The sequence below is a fragment of the Choloepus didactylus genome, chromosome 9 (assembly GCF_015220235.1).
Source record: "Choloepus didactylus isolate mChoDid1 chromosome 9, mChoDid1.pri, whole genome shotgun sequence".
NCBI classification, from domain to species: domain Eukaryota; kingdom Metazoa; phylum Chordata; class Mammalia; order Pilosa; family Megalonychidae; genus Choloepus; species Choloepus didactylus.
The window spans coordinates 63,491,014-63,517,901 of record NC_051315.1 but is presented as its reverse complement, the minus strand read 5'-3'; the positions used below and the strand labels follow the sequence as shown (position 1 = coordinate 63,517,901).

The following is a 26,888-nucleotide window of genomic DNA, read 5'->3' as shown; positions in this document are numbered from 1 at the left end:
TCTACTGCCTTCCATGGTTTCTACTAGGAAATCCGCACATAGTCTTATTGAGATTCCCTTATACGTGATGGATCGCTTTTCTCTTGCTGCTTTCAGAATTCTGTCTGTCTTTTGACATTTGATAGTCTGATTATTAAGGGTCTTGGAATAGGTCTATTCAGATCTATTCTGTTTGTGGTACTGTGCATTTCTTGGCTCTGTAACTTATGTCTTTCATAAGAGATGGGAAATTTTCAGTGATAATTTTCTCCATTATTATTTTTGCCCCTTTTCTCCTTCTGGGACACCCATGACACATACATTCATGCACTTCATGTTGTCATTCAGTTCCGTGAGACCCTGCTCATATTTTTCCTTTCTTTTCCCTATCTGTTCTTTTGTGTGTAGGATTTCAGATGTTTTGCCCTCTAGTTCATGAATCCTTTCTTCTTCCTGTTCAGATCTGCTGTTGTATTTCTCTATTGTGTTTTGCATCTTTTCTGTTCTGCCTTTCATTCCCATAAGTTCTGCCAATTGTTTTTTCAAAGTTTTGAGTTCTTCCTTGTGTTCTCCCAATGTCTTCTTTATATCTTTCATCTCTTTCACCATGTTTCCCTTAGCTCATCAATTTGATTTTTGAACTATTTGTTTAAACATCTTTAATTAGTTGTTTCAATTTCTGTATCTCATTTGAAGTGAAGTTTGTTCCTTTGATGGGCCATATCTTTTGTTTTTCCTATAGACTTGTAATTTTTTGTTGTCTAGGCATCTCGTTTTCTTCATTACCCCAATACCGTTTTCCCAGACCAGACAGGCCCAGGACTCAGGAGGAGAGTGTAACCAGTATCAAGTTTCCTTGAAGATGAGACAGAGCAGATTGTCAGACTTTATTGTGAGGCCTCTAGACTCTGTGCTTTTCCTCTCCTGTCCAGCAGGCGGTGCTTGTCAGTCCGCAGCTCCCCACTGGCATAAAGAGGCTTGGTGCCTTTAATTCTCAGCAGACCCTGCCCCTGCCTGGGACAGAGGGTGAACCAGAAGCCAAACTTAAGCTGTTTTTGTCCCACCCCACCCCCTGGGCCCTGGTGTCTGAATTCACTGAGGGAGGATGGCCACTTGAGCTGGGCCATGCCCCCCCTTTTCTTTGGGATGATGCACCCTTTAGGGAATTATCTTCTTTACTTGACTTCTTCCTTTGTCTCTCTATCTTAACTCCACCCTTTCCTGGGTCATAGCTGACAATGGAAAATGCCTGAGGCTTTCTCTAATGAGCTACTTAGAATGAGAGAAAAAAAAAAAAATCCTCCTTTCAGAGCTAATCCTGAGCTACCCAGTTTTGCCAGTCAAGAGTTGGTACTAGAGTTGGTACCTGGTTCTTTGTGCACCTTTTCTTGGCACACAGCCTTTTCCCAGTATACTGAGCTCAGCCAACTCCAGAAGCCTCTGTTTTTATATGTTTACTTTTTTTTCCCCCATTAGCCCTGCCTCCTCTCTGCTGGGAGAGACTTCAGGGTTTGTCTGTGCTTGTAGTTTGTATTCAATAGTCCAGATTTGTACATTAAAACCACAGTTGGAGCTTGGTTGAGCTACCTTCCCTTGCTGCCAGCAGAGACCGCTTGTTTTTCCCACGAGGGAGTGTGCCAGCTCTGCAGTTTGTGGGGGCTTTAGTTACAGTTCCATGCTGTGATCTCAGCCCTTTCACCCATTCCAGACTGGTATACGACGTGTGTCCGGTCATTGATGTCTCCCAGATGGTTGTTCCAGACTATTTACTAGTTGGCTGTTTTCATTGCCTTTTAATCTAAACTATATGTTTTAGGTTAGGTTCCCTTAGAAGCACAACATGAAGCATGGATTGAAGTGCAAGTACTTTCTCTGGGAGGTGATCTCAAGGAGGTAAACATCAGGGAATGGGTAATTGAGACAGGGAAGGGAAGGAAACCAGTACAAAGGGTGTAAATGAACAAGTTATCATTGGACAGCTGGTTTTCAGTCCAGCTGGGGACCTGTGAAAAAGATTGTAAAACATGCCTCAAGCTTTTCTACTGGTAGAGTGGGGAAGCTAGGGTAACTGTTAACCAATTTCTTTCGGTCTTTGGTTGAGGCCTACTACTACAGGTGTTTACTCCCTAGTAGCTGATGTCTGTGTGGGCTGAACAGAGCTCTCAGATGCTTACAGTAAGAAGCCATCAGCATGTACTGGACTAGTGAGGGCATAGGGATATGGGCTGGACAGCAACAGCCTCCACTAGACTTATACATCCATCTGTTCACCTAATATACGTTTAAGTCATTCTATTTATTTTTTTTTTTTAGAATTTTCATTCTAGTAACAATTATACAACCTAGAATTTCCCCTTTTCACCACATTCACACTTGTTAATTCAATGCTGTTAATTATTTTCACAGTGTTGTGCTACCATCACTACCATCCATTACCAAAACTTTACAATCCACCCAAATAGAAACCTTGTACAGTTTAAGCATTAACTCCCCATTGCCTGTCTCCAGCCCAACCCCTTCCATTTATTTTTTATTATTCTTTAAGATCACTTTTCCTTTACTTTGATGGTGTTTTGTGCTTTTCTTGCTTTTGATTATTTCGTTTTCTCTGTAGAAAAAGGATACCCATGTGATTATGATATCAGCTAGTTCTTATAGGGTAGTTTCTAAAAAAATGTTTCCCTATTTTCTCTAACATAACAAATGGTCTAAAGATATAAAAATAGGATGAATGTCTCTTTGCTCCTTTTCCTCAGTTTATGTTTGTAGTCTTGGCAAACAAACTCAGGGGCCCTGGTTGGACATAGATCCTAGTTTGCAGTAGAGGTAGCTGTTGAAAGCTAGTAGAAAGATAGCTAGGTCACTGTCCACCAGCTCTTCAGCTGATTATTCCTTAATATTGCTGACTCTGTCTCTGTTCTTTCAAACATGCCTTCTCTGTTTTCTAGACAGTCTTTCAACATACAAAAACAAAAACAAAAAGATTGTTTTCTGGATAATCTTTCAGCATCAAACCTCTCTTCCTATAAAGTTTCCAGCTAAACAGAATCTTTCCCGGGAGTAAAAGTGATACACTCTGAACTGGCAGGTACCTTTCACAGTGGATCTTGCTGTCTGAGATAAAACCTAATACTGAGAAATATGGAAAGGGAATCAAGAAAAAATCCATTTGCAATAGTAACTAAAAGAATCAAATACATAGGAATAAATTTAACAAAGGATGTTAAGGACATTTATATAGAAAGCTGCAAAACACTGCTGAAAGAAATTAAAGAAAACCTAAATAAATGGAAGGACATTCCATATTCATGGATTGGAAGACTAAAATATTGTTAAGATGTCAATTCTACCCAAAGTCAATGCTCCCAGTCAAAATCTCGAGAGCCTTCTCTACAGAACTGGAAAAGCCAATCATCAAATTCATACTGAAGGGTAAGGGGCCCTGAATAGTCAAAACCATCTTGAAAAAGAACAAAGTTGGAGGACTCTCACCTCTTGATTTCCAAACTTATTACAAAGCTACAGTAATTAAGACAGTGTGTTTCTGACACAAGGACAGACATATAGATCAATGGAATCAAATTGAGAATTCAAAAATAAACCCTTACATCTATGGCCAGTTGATTTTTTTTTTGAATGTTAGATAGTTTTATAATTTGATGAAGGAATGTCAGTTGGTAGCAATTGGTTGATGATAATCACTCCATATTAATCTTTCACAGCATATTTCAATCAAATTACTGCTTCATTTAAGGAATGCAATGCAACTGAATTGATATAATTTACAAGCACACATGTAAAAGGGATACCTTGGGGTGGGAGAATTTTTGCATTTAACATACCTATAGTTGAGCTTCTCTTCATTTCTCTTTGCAGTCTTTCTCATTAGAATTTCCCCCTCCCATTTCCCATTATCATCATTGCTTGCCCTTGGGGATTTCTTGCTCTACAATTTAAACCGTTCTTTTCATTCTGTTTGCAGCTTTTTGCCTTGTACCATAGGCTGCTGCATGGCTGGCAGACCTTCCCCCAAATCTCAGAAATAAATATGGAAATAAAATCATTAAATATGGATGGACAGAAAGTATGAAAACTAAACAAAAAATCCAGATATTTTGTTAAATATAGGGATGGAATATAATTTCCAGAGCAATACTGCCTCTTTCTGCTTCAGACTGGGTATACTCATCTATACTCAGCATACTGTATACTTGGTGAATCTTTTAACTTTTACTTATTTTAACCCTTTAAATGAGCTTCATTTAGTATGAAGATGGAAACCATAGGGTAAATTTGTCAATTGCATACCTTGCTGGAGATCTCAACTTAATATGGCCAGTTGATTTTGGCCATGGTTGATTTGATCGATGGGGAAAGAATAGTCTCTTTTACAAGTGATGCTGGGAAAACTGGATATCTATATGCAAAACAATGAGTGGACCCCTATCTCACACCATATACAAAAACTAGCTCAAATGGATCAAAGACTAAATATAAGAACTAAAACTATAAAACTCCTAGAAGAAGAAAAAAGAAAACATCTTCAGGCTCTTGTATTTGGCAATATATTCCTAGACTTCACAGCAAGCACAAGCAACATAAGAAAAAATAGGTAAGTTGGACTTCATCAAAATTAAAAGCTTTGGGATGTCAAAAGGCTTTTTCAAGAAAGTGAAAAGACAACCTACAGAATGGTAAAAAGTATTTGGAAACCATATATCTGATAAGGGCTTAATATCCTGTTCTGGTTTGCTAATGCTGCCATTTTGCAAAATACCAGATATGGATTGGCTTTTATAAAAGGGGTTTATTTGGTTACAGAATTACAGTCTTAAGGCCATAAAGTGTCCAAGGTAAGGCATCAACAATAGGGCACCTTCACTGAAGGATGGCCCTTGGCGTTGGGAAAACCTCTGTTAGCTTGGAAGGCATGTGGCTGGTATCTGCTTGCTCCCAGGTTGCATTTCAAAATGGTGTTCTCCACAATATTGCTCTTGGGGCATTTTGTCCTCTCTTAGCTGCAGCTCTCTCTGTCTAAGCCTGCATGGCTCTTTTTAAAGTACTCCGGTAAATCAAGACCCACCTTGAATGGGTGGGGCCACACCTCCATGGAAATATGCAATCAGAGGTCACAGCCTAACCAAAGACATCACTCACACTTGAGTGGGTCACATCTCCATGGAAACAGCCTAATCCCAATACCCCACAAGATTGGATTAAAAGATCATGGCTTTTTCTTGGGGGATATAATATACCCAAACTGGTACATATCCAGAATGTATAAAGAATTCCTGCAACTCAACAGCAAAAAGGAATACAGCCCAATTTAAAAGTGGGCAAAGGCAGGGGAGTGAATCTCCCTGGCAACATGGAATATGACTCCCAAGGAGGAATCTAGACCCGGCATCATGGGATGGAGAACATCTTCTTGACCAAAAGGGGGATGTGAAAGGAAATGAAATAAGCTTCAGTGGCAGAGAGATTCCAGAAGGAGCCAAGAGGTCACTTTGGTGGGCACTCTTACGCACAATATAGACAACCCTTTTTAGATTCTAGTGAATTGGAGTAGCTAGCAGTAAATACCTGAAACTATCAAACTACAACCCAGAACCCATGAATCTTGAAGATGATTGTATAAAAATGTAGCTTATGTGGGGCGACAATGTGATTTGGAAAGCCATATGGACCACACTCTCCTATGTCTAGTTTATGGATGGATGAGTAGAAAAATGGGGGCAGGAAAAAAACAAACAGACAAAGGCACCCAGTGTTCTTTTTTACTTTAATTGTTCTTTTTCACTTTAATTTTTATTCTTGTTATTTTTGTGTGTTTGTGGTAATGAAGGTGTCAGGGATTGATTTTGGTGATATATGCACAACTATGTGGTAGTACTGTGAACAATTGAATGTATACTTTGTTTTGTATGACTGCATGGTATGTGAATATATCTCAATAAAATGAATAAAAAAATAAAAATAAATAAATATTTTTTTTAAAAATGGGCAAAGGACTTTCATACACATTTCTCCAAGAAGATATACAAATGGCCAATAAGCACATGAAAAGATGCTCAACATCACTAGCCATTAGGGAAATATAAATCAAAACCACAGTAAGATACCACTTCACATCCACTAGGAAGGCTATTATTTAAAAATGGAAAATAATAAATGTTGGTGAGGATGTGGAAAAATAGGAACCCTCATGCATGGTTGGAGAGAATATAAAATTGTGCAGCAACTGTAGAAAATAGTTTGGCAGTTCCTCAAAAAGTTAGATATAGACCTGTAATATGACCTGGCAATCCCAGTAATGTGTATATACCCAAAATAATTGAAAGCAGGTACTCGAACAGATATTTGCATACTGATGCTCATGGCAGCATTATTGACTGTAGCCAAAAGGTAGATGCAACCCAGCTGTCCATCACTGGATAAATGGATTAATAAAATATGGTATATACATACAATGGAATAATATTTAGCTGTAATAAAAAGTTCTGCTATGTGTTACAATATGGATGAGACTTGAAGACATCGTTTTGAGTGAAATAAGCCAGACACAAAAGAACAAATATTGTAAGATCTCACTTATATGAAACTAATAGAATACACAAATTCAGAGTCAGAAATTAGAATATGGGTTACCAGCAGTAAGGGTAGGTAATGAGAGTTAATGCTTAATTGATATAGAGTTTCTGTTTCAGAGGATGGAAAAGTTTTGGTAATAGATGGTGATGATGATAGCACAACATTGTGAATGTAATTAACATCGCTGAATTATCTAAATTATATATATATATATACTTGAAAGTGGGAAAAAATATTTGGAAGCCATGTATCTGACAAAAGACTGATATCTTGCATATTTAAAGAAATCCTACAACTCAACAACAATAGTACAGATCACCCAATTATAAAAAGGGGCAAAAGATGAAAAGACATTTCACTGAAGAGGAAATACAAATGGCTAAAAAACACATGAAAAGGTGTTCATCTTCATTAGCTATTAGGGAGATGCAAATTAAGACCACAATGAGATATCATCTCAAACCAATTAGAATGGCTGCCATTAAACAAATAGGCAACTACAAATGCTGGAGAGGATGTGAAGAAATTGGAACTCTTATTCATTGCTGGTAGGATTGTATAATGGTCTAGCCACTCTGAAAGACAGTCTGGCGGTTCCTTTAGAAAACTAGATACCGAGTTACCATTCGATACAGCAGTTTCTTCTTGGTATATATCCAGAAGATCTGAAAACAGTGACACAAACAGATATTTGCACACCAATGTTCATAGTGGCATTATTCACAATTGCCAGGAAATGGAAACAATCCAAATGCTCCAAATGCCCTTCAACAGATGAGTGGATAAACACTAAGTGGTATATACACACAATGGAATACCACACAGCAGTAAGAAGGAACGAGGTTGTGAAACATATGACAACATGGATGAATCTTGAAGACATAATGCTGAGTGAAATAAGCCAGACACAAAAGGAGAGATATTGTATGTTACCACAAATGTGAACTCTGTGAAAAATGTAAAATAAATATTTTATATTGTAGAATATAGGGGGCATAGAGATAGACAGCAATTAGTGAAGGGGGAACGATAATCTAATAAGAAAAGATAAGCTATTGAGGGTAATCTCAATGTTACGGGAATGCTCAAGAATGATTATGGTTTGCAAACTTTCTTGGGTATGGTAGGATCATGTTGAAAACAATGAAGTTATTTTAGGTTATTTGTTTTCTTATTCCTTTGTTTTGTTAGGGTTTGTTAATTTTCTTGGGGTATGGTAGGGACATGTTGGCAGCAATGTAGTTATTTTAGGTTATTTGTTTTTCTTATTCCTTTGTTTAGATATGGTTTATTAATTTTCTTGGGGTATGGTAGGAACATCTTGGAAGGAAAGTAGTTATTTTAGGTTGTCTGTTTTTCTTAATTCTTTGTTTTGTTTGAAATGTGTTTTTTTGTTGTTTTAATTTTTTGATAAAGTTTTAAAAAAAAGGAAATGATTAACATTGGAAATTTTATAGTATATATATAACCACAATAAAATTTTTTTAAAAAACCATATTGCTGCACAAAACAGAGTGAATCCTAATGTGAACTATGGACTTAAGTTCATAATATGACTATAATAATATTGTCTCATAAATTGTTTTTAATTACCTTATTTATCAAATAAAAAAACATTTCCAAACAAAATTAAGCAAATCATTGGGAAAAACAAATATTGAAATAACTTCATTCCTTCTAACATACTCCTCCCATACCAAAAGAAAGTTAAGTAGCCATAGTCATACCATAGTCATACCTGAGCATTCCCATATCATTAAGATCACCCTCAATATCTTGTCTGTTATTAGATTATCATTCCCCCTTCCCTAGCTGCTATTCTACAATATAAGACACTTATTTTTCATTTGTCACAGAGTTCACAGTAGTGGTAACATACAGTATTGCTCCTTTTGTGTCTGGCTTATTTCACTCAGCATTATGTCTTCAAGATTCATCCATGTTGTCATATGTTTCATGACCTCGTACCTTCTTACTGCTGTGTAGTATTCCATCATGTGTATATACCACATTTTGTTTATTCACTCATTTAATGAAGGACATTTAGATTGTTTCCATCTCTTGGCAATGCCACTGTGAACATTGGTGTGCAAATATCTGTTCATGTCACTGCTTTCAGATCCTCTGGGTAAATACAGAGAAGTGAAATTGCTGGATCATAGGGTAACTCAATATCTCCTTCTCTGAGGAAACTCCAACCTGTCTTCCAGAGTGGCTGAACCATTACACAGACACACTAGCAATGAATAAGTGTTCCAATTTCTCTACATCCTCTCCAGCATTTGTAGTTGCCTGTTTGTTTAATGGCAGCCATTCTTCTTGGTGTGAGATCATATCTCATTGTGTTCTTGATTTGTATATCCCTAATAGCTAGTTAAGAACATTTTTTCATGTGATATTTTAGCCATTTGTATTTCCTCTTCAGTGAAATGTCTTTTCATATCTTTGCCCATTTTATAATTGAGCTGTTTGTACTATTGTCGTTGAATTGTAAGATTTCTTTATATTTACAAGATATCAGTCTCTTAACAGATCCATGGTTTCCAAATATTTTCTCCCATTGAGTTGGCTGCCCCTTTACCTTTTTGACAAATTCCTTTGAGGTATAAAAGCTTTTTTTTTTTTTTTTTTTTTTTTTTTTTAGGGAAGATTTTATTTATTTATTTATTTATTTTTTATCATCATTTTATTGAGATATATTCACATACCACGCAGTCATACAAAACAAATTGTACTTTCGATTGTTTACAGTACCATTACATAGTTGTACATTCATCACCTAAATCAATCCCTGACACCTTCATTAGCACACACACAAAAATAACAAGAATAATAATTAGAGTGAAAAAGAGCAATTGAAGTAAAAAAGAACACTGGGTACCTTTGTCTGTTTGTTTCCTTCCCCTACTTTTCTACACATCCTTCCATAAACTAGACAAAGTGGAGTTTTGTCCTTATGGCTTTCCCAATCCCATTGTCACCCCTCATAAGCTACATTTTTATACAACCGTCTTCGAGATTCATGGGTTCTGGGTTGTAGTTTGATAGTTTCAGGTATCCACCACCAGCTACCCCAATTCTTTAGAACCTAAAAAGGGTTGTCTAAAGTGTGCGTAAGAGTGCCCACCAGAGTGATGTCTCGGCTCGTTTTGGAATCTCTCTGCCACTGAAGCTTATTTCATTTCCTTTCACATCCCCCTTTTGGTCAAGAAGATGTTCTCCGTCCCACGATGCCGGGTCTACATTCCTCCCCGGGAGTCATATTCCACGTTGCCAGGGAGATTCACTCCCCTGGGTGTCTGATCCCACGTAGGGGGGAGGGCAGTGATTTCACCTTTCAAGTTGGCTTAGCCAGAGAGAGAGGGCCACATCTGAGCAACAAAGAGGCATTCAGGAAGAGACTCTTAGGCACAAATATAGGGAGGCCTAGCCTCTCCTTCGCAGCAACCGTCTTCCCAAGGGTAAAACTTATGGTAGAGGGCTCAACCCATCAAACCACCAGTCCCCTATGTCTGTGGTCATGTTAGCAACCATGGAGGTGGGGTAGGCGAATACCCCTGCATTCTCCACAGGCTCCTCAAGGGGGCACCACATCTTTTTTTTTTTCCTTGTTTTTCTTTTTTTTTTTTTTTTAACTTTCCCTTCTTTTTTAAATCAACTGTATGAAAAAAAAAGTTAAAAAGAAAACAAACATACAATAAAAGAACATTTCAAAGAGACCATAACAAGGGAGTAAGAAAAAGACAACTAACCAAAGATAACTGCTTAACTTCCAACATGTTCCTACTTTACCCCAAGAAAGTTACATAATATAGCAACATTTCTGTGAACTTGTTCCTACTATATCCATCAGAAATTAACAGACCATAGTCATTCCTGGGCATCCCCAGAACGTTAAATAGCTTATCTGTTCTTCTTGGATTATTGTTCCCCCTTCCTTAATTGCTATCTACTGCTAGTTCCCCTACATTCTACATTATAAACCATTTGTTTTACATTTTTCAAAGTTCACATTAGTGGTAGCATATAATATTTCTCTTTTTGTGCCTGGCTTATTTCGCTCAGCATTATGTCTTCAAGGTTCATCCATGTTGTCATATGTTTCACCAGATCGTTCCTTCTTACTGCCGCGTAGTATTCCATCGTGTGTATATATCACATTTTATTTATCCACTCATCTGTTGAAGGACATTTGGGTTGTTTCCATCTCTTGGCAATTGTGAATAATGCTGCTATGAACATTGGCGTGCAGATATCTGTTCATGTCACTGCTTTCCGATCTTCCGGGTATATACCGAGAAGTGCAATCGCTGGATCGAATGGTAGCTCTATATCTAGTTTTCTAAGGAACTGCCAGACTGACTTCCAGAGTGGCTGAACCATTACACAGACACACCAACAGTGAATAAGAGTTCCAATTTCTCCACATCCCCTCCAGCATTTGTAGTTTCCTGTTTGTTTAATGGCAGCCATTCTAACCGGTGTTAGATGGTATCTCATTGTGGTCTTAATTTGCATCTCTCTAATAGCTAGTGAAGCTGGACATTTTTTCATGTGTTTCTTGGCCATTTGTATTTCCTCTTCAGAGAACTGTCTTTTCATATCTTTTGCCCATTTTATAATTGGGCTGTCTATACTATTGTCATTGAGTTGTAGGATTTCTTTGTATATGCAAGATATCAGTCTTTTGTCAGATACATGGTTTCCAAAAATTTTTTCCCATTGAGTTGGCTGCCTCTTTACCTTTTTGAGAAATTCCTTTGAGGTGCAGAAACTTCTAAGGCTTGAGGAGTTCCCATTTACCTATTTTTTCTTTTGCTGCTTGTCCTTTGGGTGTAGTCTAGGAAGTGGCCGCCTAATACAAGGTCTTGAAGATGTTTTCCTACATTATCTTCTAGGAGTTTTATGGTACTTTCTTTTATATTGAGATCTTTGGTCCATTTTGAGTTAATTTTTGTGTAGGGGGTGAGGTAGGGGTCTTCTTTCATTCTTTTGGATATGGATATCCAACTCTCCCAGCCCCATTTGTTGAAAAGACCATTATGGCTCAGTTCAGTGACTTTGGGGGCCTTATCAAAGATCAGTCGGCCATAGATCTGAGGGTCTATCTCTGAATTCTCAATTCGATTCCATTGATCTATATGTCTATCTTTGTGCCAGTACCATGCTGTTTTGGCAACTGTGGCTTTATAATAAGCTTCAAAGTCAGGGAGTGTAAGTCCTCCCACTTCGTTTTTCTTTTTTAGAGTGTCTTTAGCAATTCGAGGCATCTTCCCTTTCCAAATAAATTTGATAACTAGCTTTTCCAAGTCTGCAAAGTAGGTTGTTGGAATTTTGATTGGGATTGCATTGAATCTGTAGATGAGTTTGGGTAGAATTGACATCTTAATGACATTTAGTCTTCCTATCCATGAACATGGAATATTTTTCCATCTTTTAAGGTCCCCTTCTATTTTTTTTAGTAGAGTTATGTAGTTTTCTTTGTATAGGTCTTTTACATCTTTGGTTAAGTTTATTCCTAGGTACTTGATTTTTTTAGTTGCTATTGAAAATGGTATCTTTTTCTTGAGTGTCTCTTCAGTTTGTTCATTTCTAGCATATAGAAACATTACTGACTTATGTGCATTAATCTTGTATCCCGCTACTTTGCTAAATTTGTTTATTAGCTCTAGTAGGTGTATCGTCGATTTCTCAGGGTTTTCTAGATATAAGATCATATCATCTGCAAACAATGACAGTTTTATTTCTTCTTTTCCAATTTGGATGCCTTTTATTTCTTTGTCTTGCCGGATTGCCCTGGCTAGCACTTCCAGCACAATGTTGAATAACAGTGGTGACAGCGTGCATCCTTGTCTTGTTCCTGATCTTAGAGGGAAGGCTTTCAGTCTCTCCGCATTGAGTACTATGCTGGCTGTGGGTTTTTCATATATGCTGTTTATCATGTTGAGGAAGTTTCCTTCAATTCCTACCTTTTGAAGTGTTTTTATCAAAAAGGGATGTTGGATTTTGTCAAATGCTTTTTCAGCATCTATTGAGATGATCAATTGATTTTTCCCTTTCGAGTTTTTAATGTGTTGTAATACATTGATTGTTTTTCTGATGTTGAACCATCCTTGCATGCCTGGAATGAACCCCACTTGGTCATGGTGTATGATTTTTTTAATGTGTCTTTGGATTCGATTTGCAAGTATTTTGTTGAGGATTTTTGCATCTATATTCATTCGGGAGATTGGCCGGTAGTTTTCCTTTTTTGTAGCATCTTTGCCTGGTTTTGGTATTAGATTGATGTTAGCTTCATAAAATGAGTTAGGTAGTGTTCCATTTTTTTCAATGTTTTGAAAGAGTTTGAGTAAGATTGGTGTCAGTTCTTTCTGGAAAGTTTGGTAGAATTCCCCTGTGAAGCCATCTGGCCCTGGGCATTTATTTGTGGGAAGATTTTTGATGACTGATTGGATCTCTTTGCTTGTGATGGGTTGGTTGAGGTCTTCTATTTCTTCTCTGATCAGTCTAGGTTGTTCATATGTTTCCAGGAAATTGTCCATTTCTTCTACATTATCCAGTTTGTTGCCATACAGTTGTTCATAATATCCTCTTATAATTTTTTTAATTTCTTCAGGATCTGCAGTTATGTCACCTTTTTCATTCATTATTTTGTTTATATGGGTCTTCTCTCTTTTTGATTTTGTCATTCTAGCTAGGGGCTTGTCAATCTTGTTGATCTTCTCAAAGAACCAACGTTTGGTGATATTTATCCTCTCTATTGTTTTTTTGTTCTCTATGTCATTTATTTCTGCTTTAATCCTTGTTATTTCTTTTCTTGTACTTGGTTTAGGATTGGTTTGCTGTTCATTTTCTAGCTTCTTCAGTTGATCCATTAGTTCTTTGACTTTGGCTCTTTCTTCCTTTTTAATATATGCGTTTAGTGCTATAAGTTTCCCCTTTAGCACTGCTTTTGCTGCATCCCATGGGTTTTGGTATGTTGTGTTCTCATTTTCATTCATCTCTATATATTTAGCAATTTCTCTTGTTATTTCTTCTTTAACCTACTGATTGTTTAGGAGTGTGTTGTTTAACCTCCAGGTATTTGTGAATTTTCTAAGTCTCTGATGGTTATTGTCTTCTAATTGTATTCCATTGTGGTCAGAGAATGTGCTTTGAATAATTTCAATCTTTTTAAATTTATTGAGGCTTGTTTTATGTCCCAGCATATGATCTATTCTGGAGAAAGTTCCATGAGCACTAGAAAAGTATGTGTATCCTGGTGATTTGGGATGTAATGTCCTGTATATGTCTGTTAAATCTAATTCATTTATCAGATTGTTTAGGTTTTCAATTTCCTTATTGGTCTTCTGTCTGGTTGATCTATCTATAGGAGAGAGTGATGTGTTGAAGTCTCCCACAATTATTGTGGAAGCATCAATTGCTTCCTTTAGTTTTGCCAGTGTTTCTCTCATGTATTTTGTGGCACCTTGATTGGGTGCATAGACATTTACGATTGTTATTTCTTCTTGCTGATTTGCCCCTTTTATTAGTATGTAGTGGCCTTCTTTGTCTCTCAAAACATCCCTGCATTTGAAGTCTATTTTATCTGAGATTAATATTGCTACACCTGCTTTCTTTTGGCTGTAGCTTGCATGAAATATTTTTTTCCATCCTTTCACTTTCAGTTTCTTTGTGTCCCTGTGTCTAAGATGAGTCTCAGATGAGTCTCTTGTATACAACATATTGATGGTTCATTTTTTTTTGATCCATTCTGCGAATCTATATCTTTTAATTGGGGAGTTTAATCCATTTACATTCAACGTTAAAACCGTGAAGGCATTTCTTGAATCGGCCATCTTATCCTTTGGTTTATGTTTGCCATATTTTTCCCTCTCTCTATTAATATCCTTTATTGTACCCATACCGAATCTCTTTAGTACTGAACCTTTCTCCAAGTCTCTCTGTCCTGTCTTTGTTTCTCTGTTTGTAGGGCTCCCTTGAGTATCTCCAGTAGGGCAGGTCTCTTGTTAGCAAATTCTCTCAGCATTTGTTTGTCTGTGAAAAATTTAAGCTCTCCCTCAAATTTGAAGGAGAGCTTTGCTGGATAAAGTATTCTTGGCTGGAAATTTTTCTCACTCAGAATTTTAAATATATCGTGCCACTGCCTTCTCGCCTCCATGGTGGCTGCTGAGTAGTCACTACTTAGTCTTATGCTGTTTCCTTTGTATGTGGTGAATTGCTTTTCTCTTGCTGCTTTCAGAACTTGCTCCTTCTCTTCTGTGTTTGACAGTGTGATCAGTATATGTCTCGGAGTGGGTTTATTTGGATTTATTCTATTTGGAGTTCGCTGAGCATTTATGATTTGTGTATTTATGTTGTTTAGAAGATTTGGGAAGTTTTCCCCAACAATTTCTTTGAATACTCTTCCTAGACCTTTACCCTTTTCTTCCCCTTCTGGGACACCAATGAGTCTTATATTTGGACGTTTCATATTATCTATCATATCCCTGAGGTCCATTTTGATTTTTTCAATTTTTTTCCCCATTCTTTCTTTTATGCTTTCATTTTCCATTCTGTCATCTTCCAGGTCACTGATTTGTTGTTCAACTTCCTCTAGTCTTGTACTATGAGTGTCCAGAATCTTTTTAATTTGGTCAACAGTTTCTTTAATTTCCATAAGATCATCCATTTTTTTATTTAGTCTTGCAATGTCTTCTTTATGCTCTTCTAGAGTCTTCTTGATTTCCTTCATATCCCGTACTATGGTCTCATTGTTCATCTTTAGTTCTTTGAGTAGCTGCTCTAGGTGCTGTGTCTCTTCTGGTCTTTTGATTTGGGTGCTTGGGCTTGGGTTATCCATATCGTCTGGTTTTTTCATATGCTTTATAATTTTCTGTTGTTTTTGGCCTTGTGGCATTTGCTGAACTTGATAGGTTTCTTTTAGGGTTTGTAGACCTATTGAAGTCCTTATCTCTAATTTATCAGATCTACAGCTTCGTGGAGTACACTTTCTCTAACTAACCAGCAGGTGGCGTCCACAAGCCACCTGTTCTCCACAAGCCAGTTCTCCCCTGCTTAGCCTTTTTGGTGAGTGGGGGAGTGAGTCTTGTGGGGCCCAATTGGTGTACCAAGCTTGCGTGTGTAATTGGTGTTGCCTGCCCTGTATGTGGGGCGTGTTTCTGGGCAATCGGGGAGGGGGGGTGGCCCTAACAATCAAATCTCCCTGATGATCCTAGAGTTTTAAAGCTGCTGCAATAGTCTAATCCTTCAGTTCAGTCCTGCCACAGTTTGTCTCTGCCACTGACCCACAAGTCTTTGGTATTGGCGTATGGCTCCTGAGACTTGCAAGTGGGCCCCTCTTCCAGGCTGTGCCCCCCGGGTCCTCTGTTGAGGGATGACTGTGCTATGTCACAGGTGACTGCCGTCCCCCCAGGGCAGTTCTGGGCTGCTGGGCTGTGTAGGGAGGCTCCCAGTCTGCTCAAATGATGGCTGAATGGGGCTTTGTTAATTCACACTGCTCCACATTCCCAGCTCTGGGACAATCAGCTGAGGTTGCAGGGAAGGCTAATGTCCATGCCCAGTTTTGTGGTGTGTGCCTGTTATTTGAAGCACTTCCGTCACACTGGGTTGTCTGGGGCAGCTCTGGGCTATGGGGCTGGCGATGGGCAGGAGTGTTTCCTGTCCACCAGGATGGTGGCTGTGAGCGGACACCCCCCTTTTCTTGGGAAGTTGTGGTGTTTAGTGAATTTTCTCAGCCACTGGATTATTGCCTTTTGTCTCAGAGCTTTCTTAGTTCTGCTCTTGACTTGATGTGCCCAAATTGCAATTCTTTGAAGCTTTCTGTATTGGGCTTCTTAGAGTAATTGTTTTAGAAAAAGAAAAAAGGATTAAAAAAAATAAATAAATAAAAGGGCCCTCCTCAGAGATCTAATGGGTTATTGAAATGCTAAGAGACAAAGCAACCAGGGCCATTAAGGAAAGGTCCACAGGGCAGAGAGATCAGCTTTTCTTCGGGATTTGCATATGCACCTCAAGGCCTGAGCTCCGCCCTTCCCCTTTCTGTGTTCACCAGAACTCCAAAAATCCTCTGCTTTTATTTTGGAGTTTTTCGTGTTATTTTTTTTTTTTTCTATGCCTGTCTCCTCTCTGCTGGGCTGGCAGCTGTCAGATTCTCTGGTGTCTGGTCTCAGTCTATCTATGGTATGGAGTATGGATCAGTAGAATGAGTTTCCGAGAAGGGCTACCACTGCAGTTCTCCCTTCTCCTTCCCGGAGCTGGCAGCCCCTCCTCCCACGGGACTGAGCCTGGCAGGGAGGGGCGCGGGTCCCCTGGCCGCAAAAACTTACAGATTTCGCTGATCTCAGCAGTTCGACATTTTCATGAGTGTTGTATGAAGTATGCCCAAAGACAGATTGCTCTGTGGTGTCCAGTCCACGCAGTTCCTGGTTTTTTACCTACTTTCCTGGAGGAGTAACTAAAACTTACAGCTTACCAGTCTGCCATCTTGCCCCGCCCCCGAGGTATAAAAGCTTTTAATTCTGAGGAATTCCCACTTATCTGTTTATCTAATTGGGGTTTTTTAGGTGTAAGGAACAGATTCAACTTAGACTAAAGAAATTGAATTTTATTTTTAAAATACAAAGCAGTAAGGAAAATGGACATCTAAAGACATCCAAGAGCATGAACTGTGGTATGACCAGGCCTTTTGGAGTTGAACTGTAAATCAATCTAGGACCGCATGGAGGAATTCAACAGAAGTCTGTGCATCTTCTCTGTGGTGCTTTGCCAGTCTTATAACTCAGATATTCTCCATGTCTGCTTCACTATGATTCTACCTACTTTTCTTTCTGTTGCTGCCATAGTTTATCTTCTGTGGTTTTGTGTGTGTGTGTGTGTGTGTGTGTGTGTGTGTTCTGTTTTATATATTGTTTTTAGTCCTGATTTCTTCTTCATCATCATTTTTCCTTACTTACAGATTAACTTATCTACAACTTCATAGGCATCATTCTATTTTGTTTTCTTACAGTGCATCCTTTTAGCTTAAGTTTTCATTTCTGTTCTCTTGGTATTTCTTAATTCACATTCCTGAGAACAAGCATCTAATTGCCTCATAGGTTTCCATTTGGGTAGAGTTTGTTTTTGTTTGTTTGTTTGTTTTTGCATGAGACTACTTCACATGCCCACCATTTCTGGCCAGGAGACTCTTCTGGAATTATATATTTGAATGTGGTTGAAAGGGGAAATTTTAGGTAGTATATATGTTACTAGAATAAAATTAAAAACACCATAGGACTGTACAACACAAACAGTGAACCCTAATGTCAACTATGGACTATAGTTAATACTTACAATTATAATAAAATTATTTCATCAATTGTATCAAAGGTACCACACTAATGCAAAGTATTAATAATGGGAAATTTTGTGTAAAGAGTGGCGATGTATATGGGACCTATGCATTTTCTACATGATTTTTCTGTAAACTTACAACTTTCTCTGTTAAAAAAATAAAATAAACAATAAACAATAAAAAGAACCCAGAGAAAGTAGATGGAAGGAAACAGTGCAGTTGAGAGCAGAATAGAAAAGAAACATGTAATAAAGAGGAGCAACAAGCCAAAAGTTTGTTCTTTGAAAAGACTAATAAATTGATAAATTCTTAGCAAGACTGGTTAAGAGAAAAAGAGAAGTACAAAACCAGTATCAAGAATGATAAAGATCCTACAGGTCCTACCGAAATTTAGTAAGTGAATAAAAAAATATTGTAAACAATTTATGGCTGTGATTTTTAGAAATATGTGAAATGAACAAGTATCTTAAAGGACTACTTTAAAAAACTAACAAAAAATAAAATAATAGTTCTGAATCTATTAAATTGAATTCATAACTTAAAACCTTACTGTAAAGAAAACTCCTTGCCCACATGTCTTCACTGTACATTTAAAGGAGAAATAAAACCAGTCTATTGTACACTATTCCAGAGAATAGAAAAAGAGGAAAATCTTCCTATGCCGGTTTGAAACTTATGGACCCCAGAAGAGCCATGATCTTTTAATCCAGTCTTGTTGGGTGAAACCTTTTGATTCAGTTATTTCCATGGAGATGTGGGCCTCACCCATTCAAGGTGGGTCTTGATTAGTTCACTGGAGTACTTAGGAGAGTTCAAGAACTAACAGAGATGCTGACACTTGGAGACGCTTGGAGATGCAGACAGAAGGACATTTGAAGATGCTGAGTTAAGAAATGAAGCCCAAAGTTTGCCCCAGAGAAGTTAAGAGAGGATGCCCAGATGCTTAGAAACACCCTGGGAGAAAGAAGAAAGGATGCAGAGGAGCTGAGAGAGGAGGAGCAAAGACAGATGCCCAGAGACATTTTGGAGAAAGCCATTTTGAGACAGCCTGGGAGCAAAGGACCAGCAGATGCCAGCCATGTACCTTCCCAGCTGACAGGTGTTCCAGACACCATTGACCATTCTTCAGTGAAGGTATCCTCTTGTTGACGCCTTAGTTTGGACACTTTTATGGCCTTAGAACTGTAAATTTGTAACCTAAGAAATCCCCTTTATAAAAGCCAATGCATTTCTGGTATTTTGCATAATAGCAGCTCTAGCAAACTGGAACACTTCCCAACTGGTTTTATGAGGTCAGCATAGTTGTGATACCAAAACCTTACAGTATAAATTAGAAAATTTGCAATCGAATCTGTGTTCTTAAATACAAATTCATAATTGTAAATAAAATGTTAACAAACCAAATACAGTATAAATAATTATATCATTACTAAAACATAGGAATGCAAAGTAGATTTGACATTCAAAAATTAAGCAACGTAACCCACCACATTAATGGATTAAAGAAGAAAAATCATGATTGTCTCTATATATTAGAAAAAGGATTTGATAATATTCAATCATTCATGTTTAAGGGTGAGATAAAACCTTTTAGCAAAATAGGAATATAGGGGAATCTCCTTAATCTGAGAAAGGATTTCTACAAAAAACTTATATAAACAATTATAATTTATGAGGAAATACTGAAAGCTTTTCCCCTCATACCAGGAACAAAGCAAAGATGCTCACTATCACTACTTCTGTTCTTGTATTAGCCAGTGCAATAAGGCAAGAAAAATAAATGATATAAAGATTGGAAAGCAAGAAATAAAAGTGTTATTATTCACAGACAACATGATTGTATATTTAGAAAACATGAAATAATCTGTGATAAACCATTAGAATTAATAAGTGAAGTCAACAGGGTTTTTGGATACAAGGTCAGTACAAATAATGATTTATATTTTGTATTCCAGAACTTAAAAGCAACTTTTTTTTTAGAGATACTATTTGTTAAAGCATTAAAACAAATGCCTAGGAATAAGTGTAGTGAACATTCTACTAGAATTTATACCCAGAACATTATAAAACATTACCAAGGTTAATTTAAGAATACTTAAGTAAGTGGAGAAGTATACCATGTGTTAGAAGACTTTATATTGTAAAGATGTTAAGTCTTTCCGGAATTGAAGTATGGCTTCAGTGTTTTCCCAGTCAAAAAGTTCATAAACAATAGAATGGATAGATAATTTGTGGAGAAGGAAAGAAAAAAACACACTTCTGCTACTTGTAATAACATGGATGAATTTCACAACTGATGTTGAGCAAAAGAAGCCAGATATTTTATGTATTCTATTTCAATAACAGGCTAATTTGTGATGCAAAGAAGCCAGGATAGTAATTATTTCTAGGGAGGAGTGGGGTATTGTCAGTACACTGCTGATATATTCTGTATCTTGATCTGTTTGATAGTTAACAGGTGTGTGTTCATTCTGTGATAACTCATTGAGCTGTACACTTAACATATGTTATATTGTTACTGTGTGTATGTTATACTTCAACATAACCCTTTCTCAAATTTTGACCTCCAGACTACTGATTATCTTCTGCCATATCAGTTTGTCTCTAGTTTGGATTTTTATTTTCCTACTTTGGTTTTGGTTTTCTTAAAAGTCTTTCTTAGTTCATCAGTTCTTGATATCTCATCCATTTTTTTTTTAACCTGCCTCTCTACTCTCCTTATGGCCTTACACTCCTGTTTCATAGATGCTCAGTCTCTTTGCATTCCACCAACCATGCCAAATAATTCATTGATTTTTTTGCCATAGATGGTTTTTAAAGATATGTTCTTCCATTATGATTCTCCTTATTCAGTAGCCCTTTGATTAAAATCAGATTTATTGGCTTTTTTCCCTCCCTCTTTGTCCTTCCTTGAGTACAGTATAATCCATTCTAACTTATTTTCAGGAATTATAGGGACAGTTGCCTTCTTTTCTTGGTTGAATCCTCTGCTTAGATCTATATACCTCAAGAATAGATTGTGTCCATTCTGGTTGCCACTTTATAGCAAACAGAAGCCAGGATCATTGCTGTGTTATTAAGGTGTCACACCCTGTTTCAGTGAATCATATAACTGAAAACCCACAGATGCCAACCTACACTCTACCCTGGTTATTGCTAGAGTTTATTGTCTTCATTCTCGGAGGCTATCCCATGTACACACATAGCCATGCAGAGCATTGCTGCCAGTTGTCTTAGTTCTCTCCTTTAAGACCTATTCTGAAAGTTTCAGTCATTGAAGTATGTAGAAAGATTGTAGTCAGGAATCAGTACGGTGGCTTCCCCCAAAAAGCAGCATTCATCTAGTAGAGTTATAAATGCTTAATATTCTGGTTCAGACACATCCTAAAAATCAGTTTAGAATATACAATGGAGGTCTGTTTCATGAAAGAAAGCCTAGATTGTTTTTTCCAGGATTTGGGGTATTTAAAGACAGTATTCTGGGCTTGGGGAGTTGGAGGAAGCCATATTAGTAGGCTTTTACTAGGAGACTATTTTAAGCTTGAGGTCTTGTCTCTCATTCTTTTGTCTCGGTGAATTGTTGGCTGTCTGTGTTAAAGTCACTCAACCAACATAGGTCAGCTCACCTAGTTAAGTACCATCATCAGTGTTAGGGTGGCTGGTCTAGTTAGAGGAAAGTATCAAGCTTGTAAACTATAAATTATTGTAGAACAAGAGTATATCACCTTGATAAACTGCCAAGTGTATACATTAAGCCATCAAATTTTAGGATTATGAATGGTAGACAGAAAATGGATGAAGTCCCCTCTCCCCTTGTGAATATACCTTTATATTTTTCCTATTATAAAAGTGATGGCTATTAGTTAAAAATAAAGCAGCATTGACTTTTTAAAAAAGAAAGCAGAAAAGGAAAGCTTCTCTGGAATCTAATTTTCCAATGATTTCTACTGCTAACAATTTGGTGTGGTATCTACCCAGTTTTGTTATTTGAGTATCTATTTATATGTATTATATATAGTTTCAAAACCACAAATAAAATCACATTATACATTCTACCATAAATAATAATAGTTAATACCTATTGAATGTTTGCTAAGTGCCTATGTCACTGTACCAGTTGCTTTACATGTATTTTCTCATTTAGTTCTCACAATCACCAGATGTTGAATTGGAGTTGTTAACATCTTCATTTTACAGATGAAGAAACAAAACAGAGAGGTTAAGTAACTTACCCAGAGTTGCACAGCTAGAAAGCGGCAGAGCCAGGACTTGAACCCAAATCTAATTGACACCAAAATCCATTTTCTTAACCTGCTTTTTTCACTTAGCAATATATTTTGGACATTTTTCCATTTAAATGTACATGCAGATATAGCTTGTTTTAGTGGATACAAAGTGTTCTGTTGTATGAATGACTCATAATTTATTAGTAAATCTGCAATTAATGTCTTGTTAGTTTTCCAGTCTGTCTCTCTCTTATGCTAGTATCACACTGTTTAATTATTGTAGTTTTGTGATTTATTTTAATATATAGTAAGGTAAGTCACACAGTTTACTGTTTAAAGATTGTTTTACTCTCAAGCAACCCATTCTCTTACAATAATGGTATATTCAATTTATGTTCTCCAACATCCCTGTTAACTGGAATTGTGTTAGATTTACATTATAATGAGTCGACGTTTTATCAATACAGTATTGAACAGGATAGATGAACTTTGAGTGCAGGGTCTGACTGACCCAAGTTTTGGGCCAATGTCTCTGGACCTCTGGTCTGGGAGTCCAAGGACCTAGAACATTTATTTGATTGACTATAGAGCCCAGGGTTCTTGGATTTTGCAAAGCATTTTGAAGGTATGTGCCATCTTCCCCCAAAGGCACATAAGCCTTTCAGGATGTTAGGGAACCCCTGAAATCTATCTGTAACATGGGTTAATAGCCTCTGCTGTGGGAATTGAAGAATACCAAAATAGAGAAGTCTAATGGGTAGTCTAGGAAAGGAAATTTATACTGAGAAGGCTATCATGTTATTGTGTGCAAAGAGAAAATTTTTTTTGGTAATGTATGGATTGACAAACAGATATTAGACCCAATTAATAAAGTAAGAATATTAAATTTCCCTGATGACCTTAAAATGAGACTAGGAACTTTGAATGACAACCTTGGGAATGTGTAGGTTAAACAAGGACCAGTTAAAAAGGCAGGAAAGAAGACAAACAGGCCAGGGTGATCAGACAGAACAATGAACTTTTTCAGTCATTAATAGATCTGGAATCGAATCTCAGCTCTGCTACATACTAGCTATGGGAAATTTAGTCCAGTAATACAACTTCCCTGAATCTAAATACATGACAGCCTCTATTAACAACACAATAATAAAAGAGATCAAGGAAAGAGCATTTCTGAAGTTCAGTGTGAGACCATTAGAAAGAAGAGTCAAAGCAGAAGAGGTAAGAAAGGTAATTTTGGATGGAGTATCTAAGAGTAGCTACTTCTTGTCGAATGTTAAGACAAGGAGCCTGACTTGAAGTTCCACTAAGAGAGTCACTTTTATGGTTACCTTAAAAAATTTGAAGAAAAGGACTAATGTACAATTATTCAGACTGAAGAAGATGATAATGTGCTTTAAAGAGGCAAAGGGGCACTCGAGAGAATATACTGCCATTTTGTTAGATTGCTGTTATTTAATCCTTGAACAATAATAATAACAATAACAACTCACATTTATTGACAACTTAAGAACTGTGCTAAGCACTCTATATGCATTATCTTTTCTGATCTTCACAACAATCCCCAGGAGGTAGATATTATCATCTGCATTTTATCAATGAAAGTAATAAGCCACAGACCTCATAAGTGGTAGATCTAGAATTTGTTTCCACATTTAAGCATTAAGTTGTTCTCCTTCAAATCAGTACACTCATATCACTCCAATCTAACCAAGAAGTTCAAATGACCAGGAATTTTTGTGTGGTCTCAATCATGTTTGGAAATTTATTTTGAAAATGAGGAATTAAAGTTATCAGAACAGCCCAGTTTAGTACTCTACCTACATCTGTTTTTCTGTGTAATGATGTTACTAAAGAAGTATGAAATCCTAAAGTAACTCTTCATGCATGAAGGATTAAAGCATTCTTTATGTTTTTATTATAGTCTAATTTGTTAAAAGTCAATAATATACGTATTAGATTATTTAATTACAAGAGTCAGTGAACTGGAACGTTTTATTGTTTTAACCATCACTATTAATATATGTTTATACATAGGCTCATAAGAAAAAAATGTGGATCAACCTGTTGAGTATTATATACAAATAAGTCCAAATGTTTTCTTTCATCTGTTTAAAAGTTTTTCAGAATAAGAAATATAACATGATCTTTTAATTTTTTGCTAAAATTAAGATTAATTTTTACTTTCTTAACTTGCAACCACACCATATAGGGATCATTTACTAAGATAATATTATCTAAGAGTGATCTATTTTTAGTTTGTCTCAAGTAAAATTGACATCTTTTAATAAATTTAAGGTGTCTTTTCTTGGCTATTATATCTTTTGTGGAGATAATTATGGGAACATTGAGTACAAAATATTTTAAATATTTTCAACTATTCAAAAACTTGATTATAATTGGTAAATTATGTGATTGTGGCTTTAAGGGAATATACTCTTTGAGAACTATAATTATGAATTAATTCTCTTTAACTAAAATTTGAGTGCTCCGAATTTGTAGTATAATATGTTGATGTGAGGAAAAACTGTAATGCAAAAAAGCTTCTGTGATAGGATTCCTATGTCTGAATGGTCTACTTAATTTAAAATGAAAGAGAAATACTAAAATTCCTTCACTAGTGATCAGCATTTATTGAGGCCCTCTGGTTTTGGAAAAATGTTAATAGTTACAAAAGTATTCTACACTTTTTATATGATTGAAATTTAATTCCCTTAGTTTGGGTTTGGCTTTCTTTTGTCTTTTTCTCTCCTCTTTTTTTTAATTGAAAAAACTAATGGGACCAAATATAAGATAGTACCACTGTTTTCTCCTTCTTTTGTGTAATCTTGTTGCGTGTCTCTACATAAGCTGTTCTGGCCACTCATCAGAGTAACCAGCTGGGCCATTTCACCTGCTGGAGCCATTAAAGAGGACTCTCTCCCCCTAGATTAATCCCCTCCGACATTAGTTTTTTGCACTGACAAACTGGAGCAGGCATTCAGAATTTGCAGGTGGCCAGTGTGACGCACATTAATTGCCTACAATTTAGGCAATGAATAAATAATGGTCTACATATACTTGTCAAGGTTGTATATGCAGTGCCAAGTGAGATCTATGGAAAGCCTTTTAGGGTTTAAAGAACAGTTAATAGCAGGCTGCACCAGGGCTTTTTTAATCATAATGCATTTGTAATATAGCACTTTGATCTTCTCCTTGTAGAAATGGTGTTTACATTAGCCACTTTTAAACATTTATGAGTGAAATTTCAGTTATAGAAGAGTAAAAGCGATTATTTCTTAAGCAGAGAACATGTTAGATTTCATTAAAAGTTTTTGGCTTGCCCCTTCCTTGTTAAAATCTGTGGGAAGTCCTTTTTCCTGGAGGGTTTCCAATCAGGATCTAAGGATACAGGACTTTTTCCTTATTTTTTCTGTTTGTAACAGCAAGATTTGGAAGGAAGTTATACTAAATATTGAGGGTAATTTGTAACAAGTGGATGTTCAAGAAGAATAACTGATTTATGATAAAGTAAAATCTATCAATGAAAATTCAAGAAAATCTATTAGTAACAATTGAGTATTACAATAAATTTTAAGAAATGCATATTTTAAAACATATCCATAAATTATCTTTAACACAAAAAAAGATGACTCTCAAATGCACTTCTTCTGGAAGAGCTAAGTTGACCTATTCAGACCTAGAGAGGCCTTTTATTAACACCTGCCTGTACGGGAGAACCTTGCCACACGCAAGCTTTTAGATTCAGAACCACAAACTGATGAGGAAAGGCTTTGACGGGTTTCAGTTTGTGTCACTTGCTGTTTGCCGTTTCCATTTCACAGATGATTAATCTTTCTGTGAAGAAAGGCCAGTAGAAACAAAGCACATTGGGCTCTTCCTGCAGTTACTCCTTCTGAATGCACACTAGCTTGCTAACTAAAAGGCCTTTAGATTTCCAGCAGAGAGAGATGTTCTGAAAGTGAATGCAGCTGGTTGGAGGTCAGCAGTGCAGGGCTCTTGCCATTGTGTAATGGAGGCTTTGGCAGGTTGGGGGGTGCGGGTGGTTGGTTGGGGGGAAAGTGGGCAGGGAGAAGGTGTTGGCAAAAAAATTAATTCAGAATAGAAAGGATTTGGGCCAGTTGGTTTAATATTTTGAAGGGTGGATCATCAATAATAGGCTCAATTTCATCTGTTTTGTTTTTTTCTTTTAAGAAAAAAATTGTTAGTCTCTCCCCAATAGTCTGCTGCCCCAACCCCTCACCCATTTCCTAATAGCATGTTTATCTTGCATGTGGCATCTCTAGCTAATGTTTAAAATATTATTAATTCCTGTATTCTAGTCTTTGTGTAACTGAATGGCCTTGAAAACTTTTAAGTTTGTTACTAATTTTTGCTAGTATTCTCCATTTTTATGTATTAAAATAATGCCACAAACAATGTTTTATTGGTATTTGTTTCTTAATGATATGAAAATACTTATCTGTAGCTCTAGTTCCTCTTTTATTAAAGATTTGAAAACTTTTGATTTTAATATTTAGTAACTAAATGCCTAGTAGGTCAACATCTTGTATTTTTTTTTTCTTAATCTGTATAGGACATAATGTGCAAAGTCAAATCCTGGGTTATAGATCAAGAAACCTGTACGCTTCTTTCATGACTGGAATGACAAAGAGGTAAGTTAAAAATATCATGCCATCCTATTATTGCCCTTTGCTTTGATTTCTAATTAGAGTTGTCCCTTTTTTTACACTTACTGCTGTATCTAGCTAAACATTATT

At 36.7% G+C, this 26,888-nt stretch overlaps 1 protein-coding gene across 1 annotated transcript in view; it reads left to right on the top strand.

Annotated features, from left to right (window-relative positions):
• The window catches only part of OLA1 (Obg like ATPase 1), a 225,667-nt gene that overhangs the window by 159,049 nt on the left and 39,730 nt on the right, over positions 1–26,888 (top strand). The window contains 2 exon segments of the mRNA XM_037849184.1: positions 26,705–26,739; positions 26,741–26,783. Coding sequence (XP_037705112.1) covers positions 26,705–26,739; positions 26,741–26,783 — 78 coding nt within the window.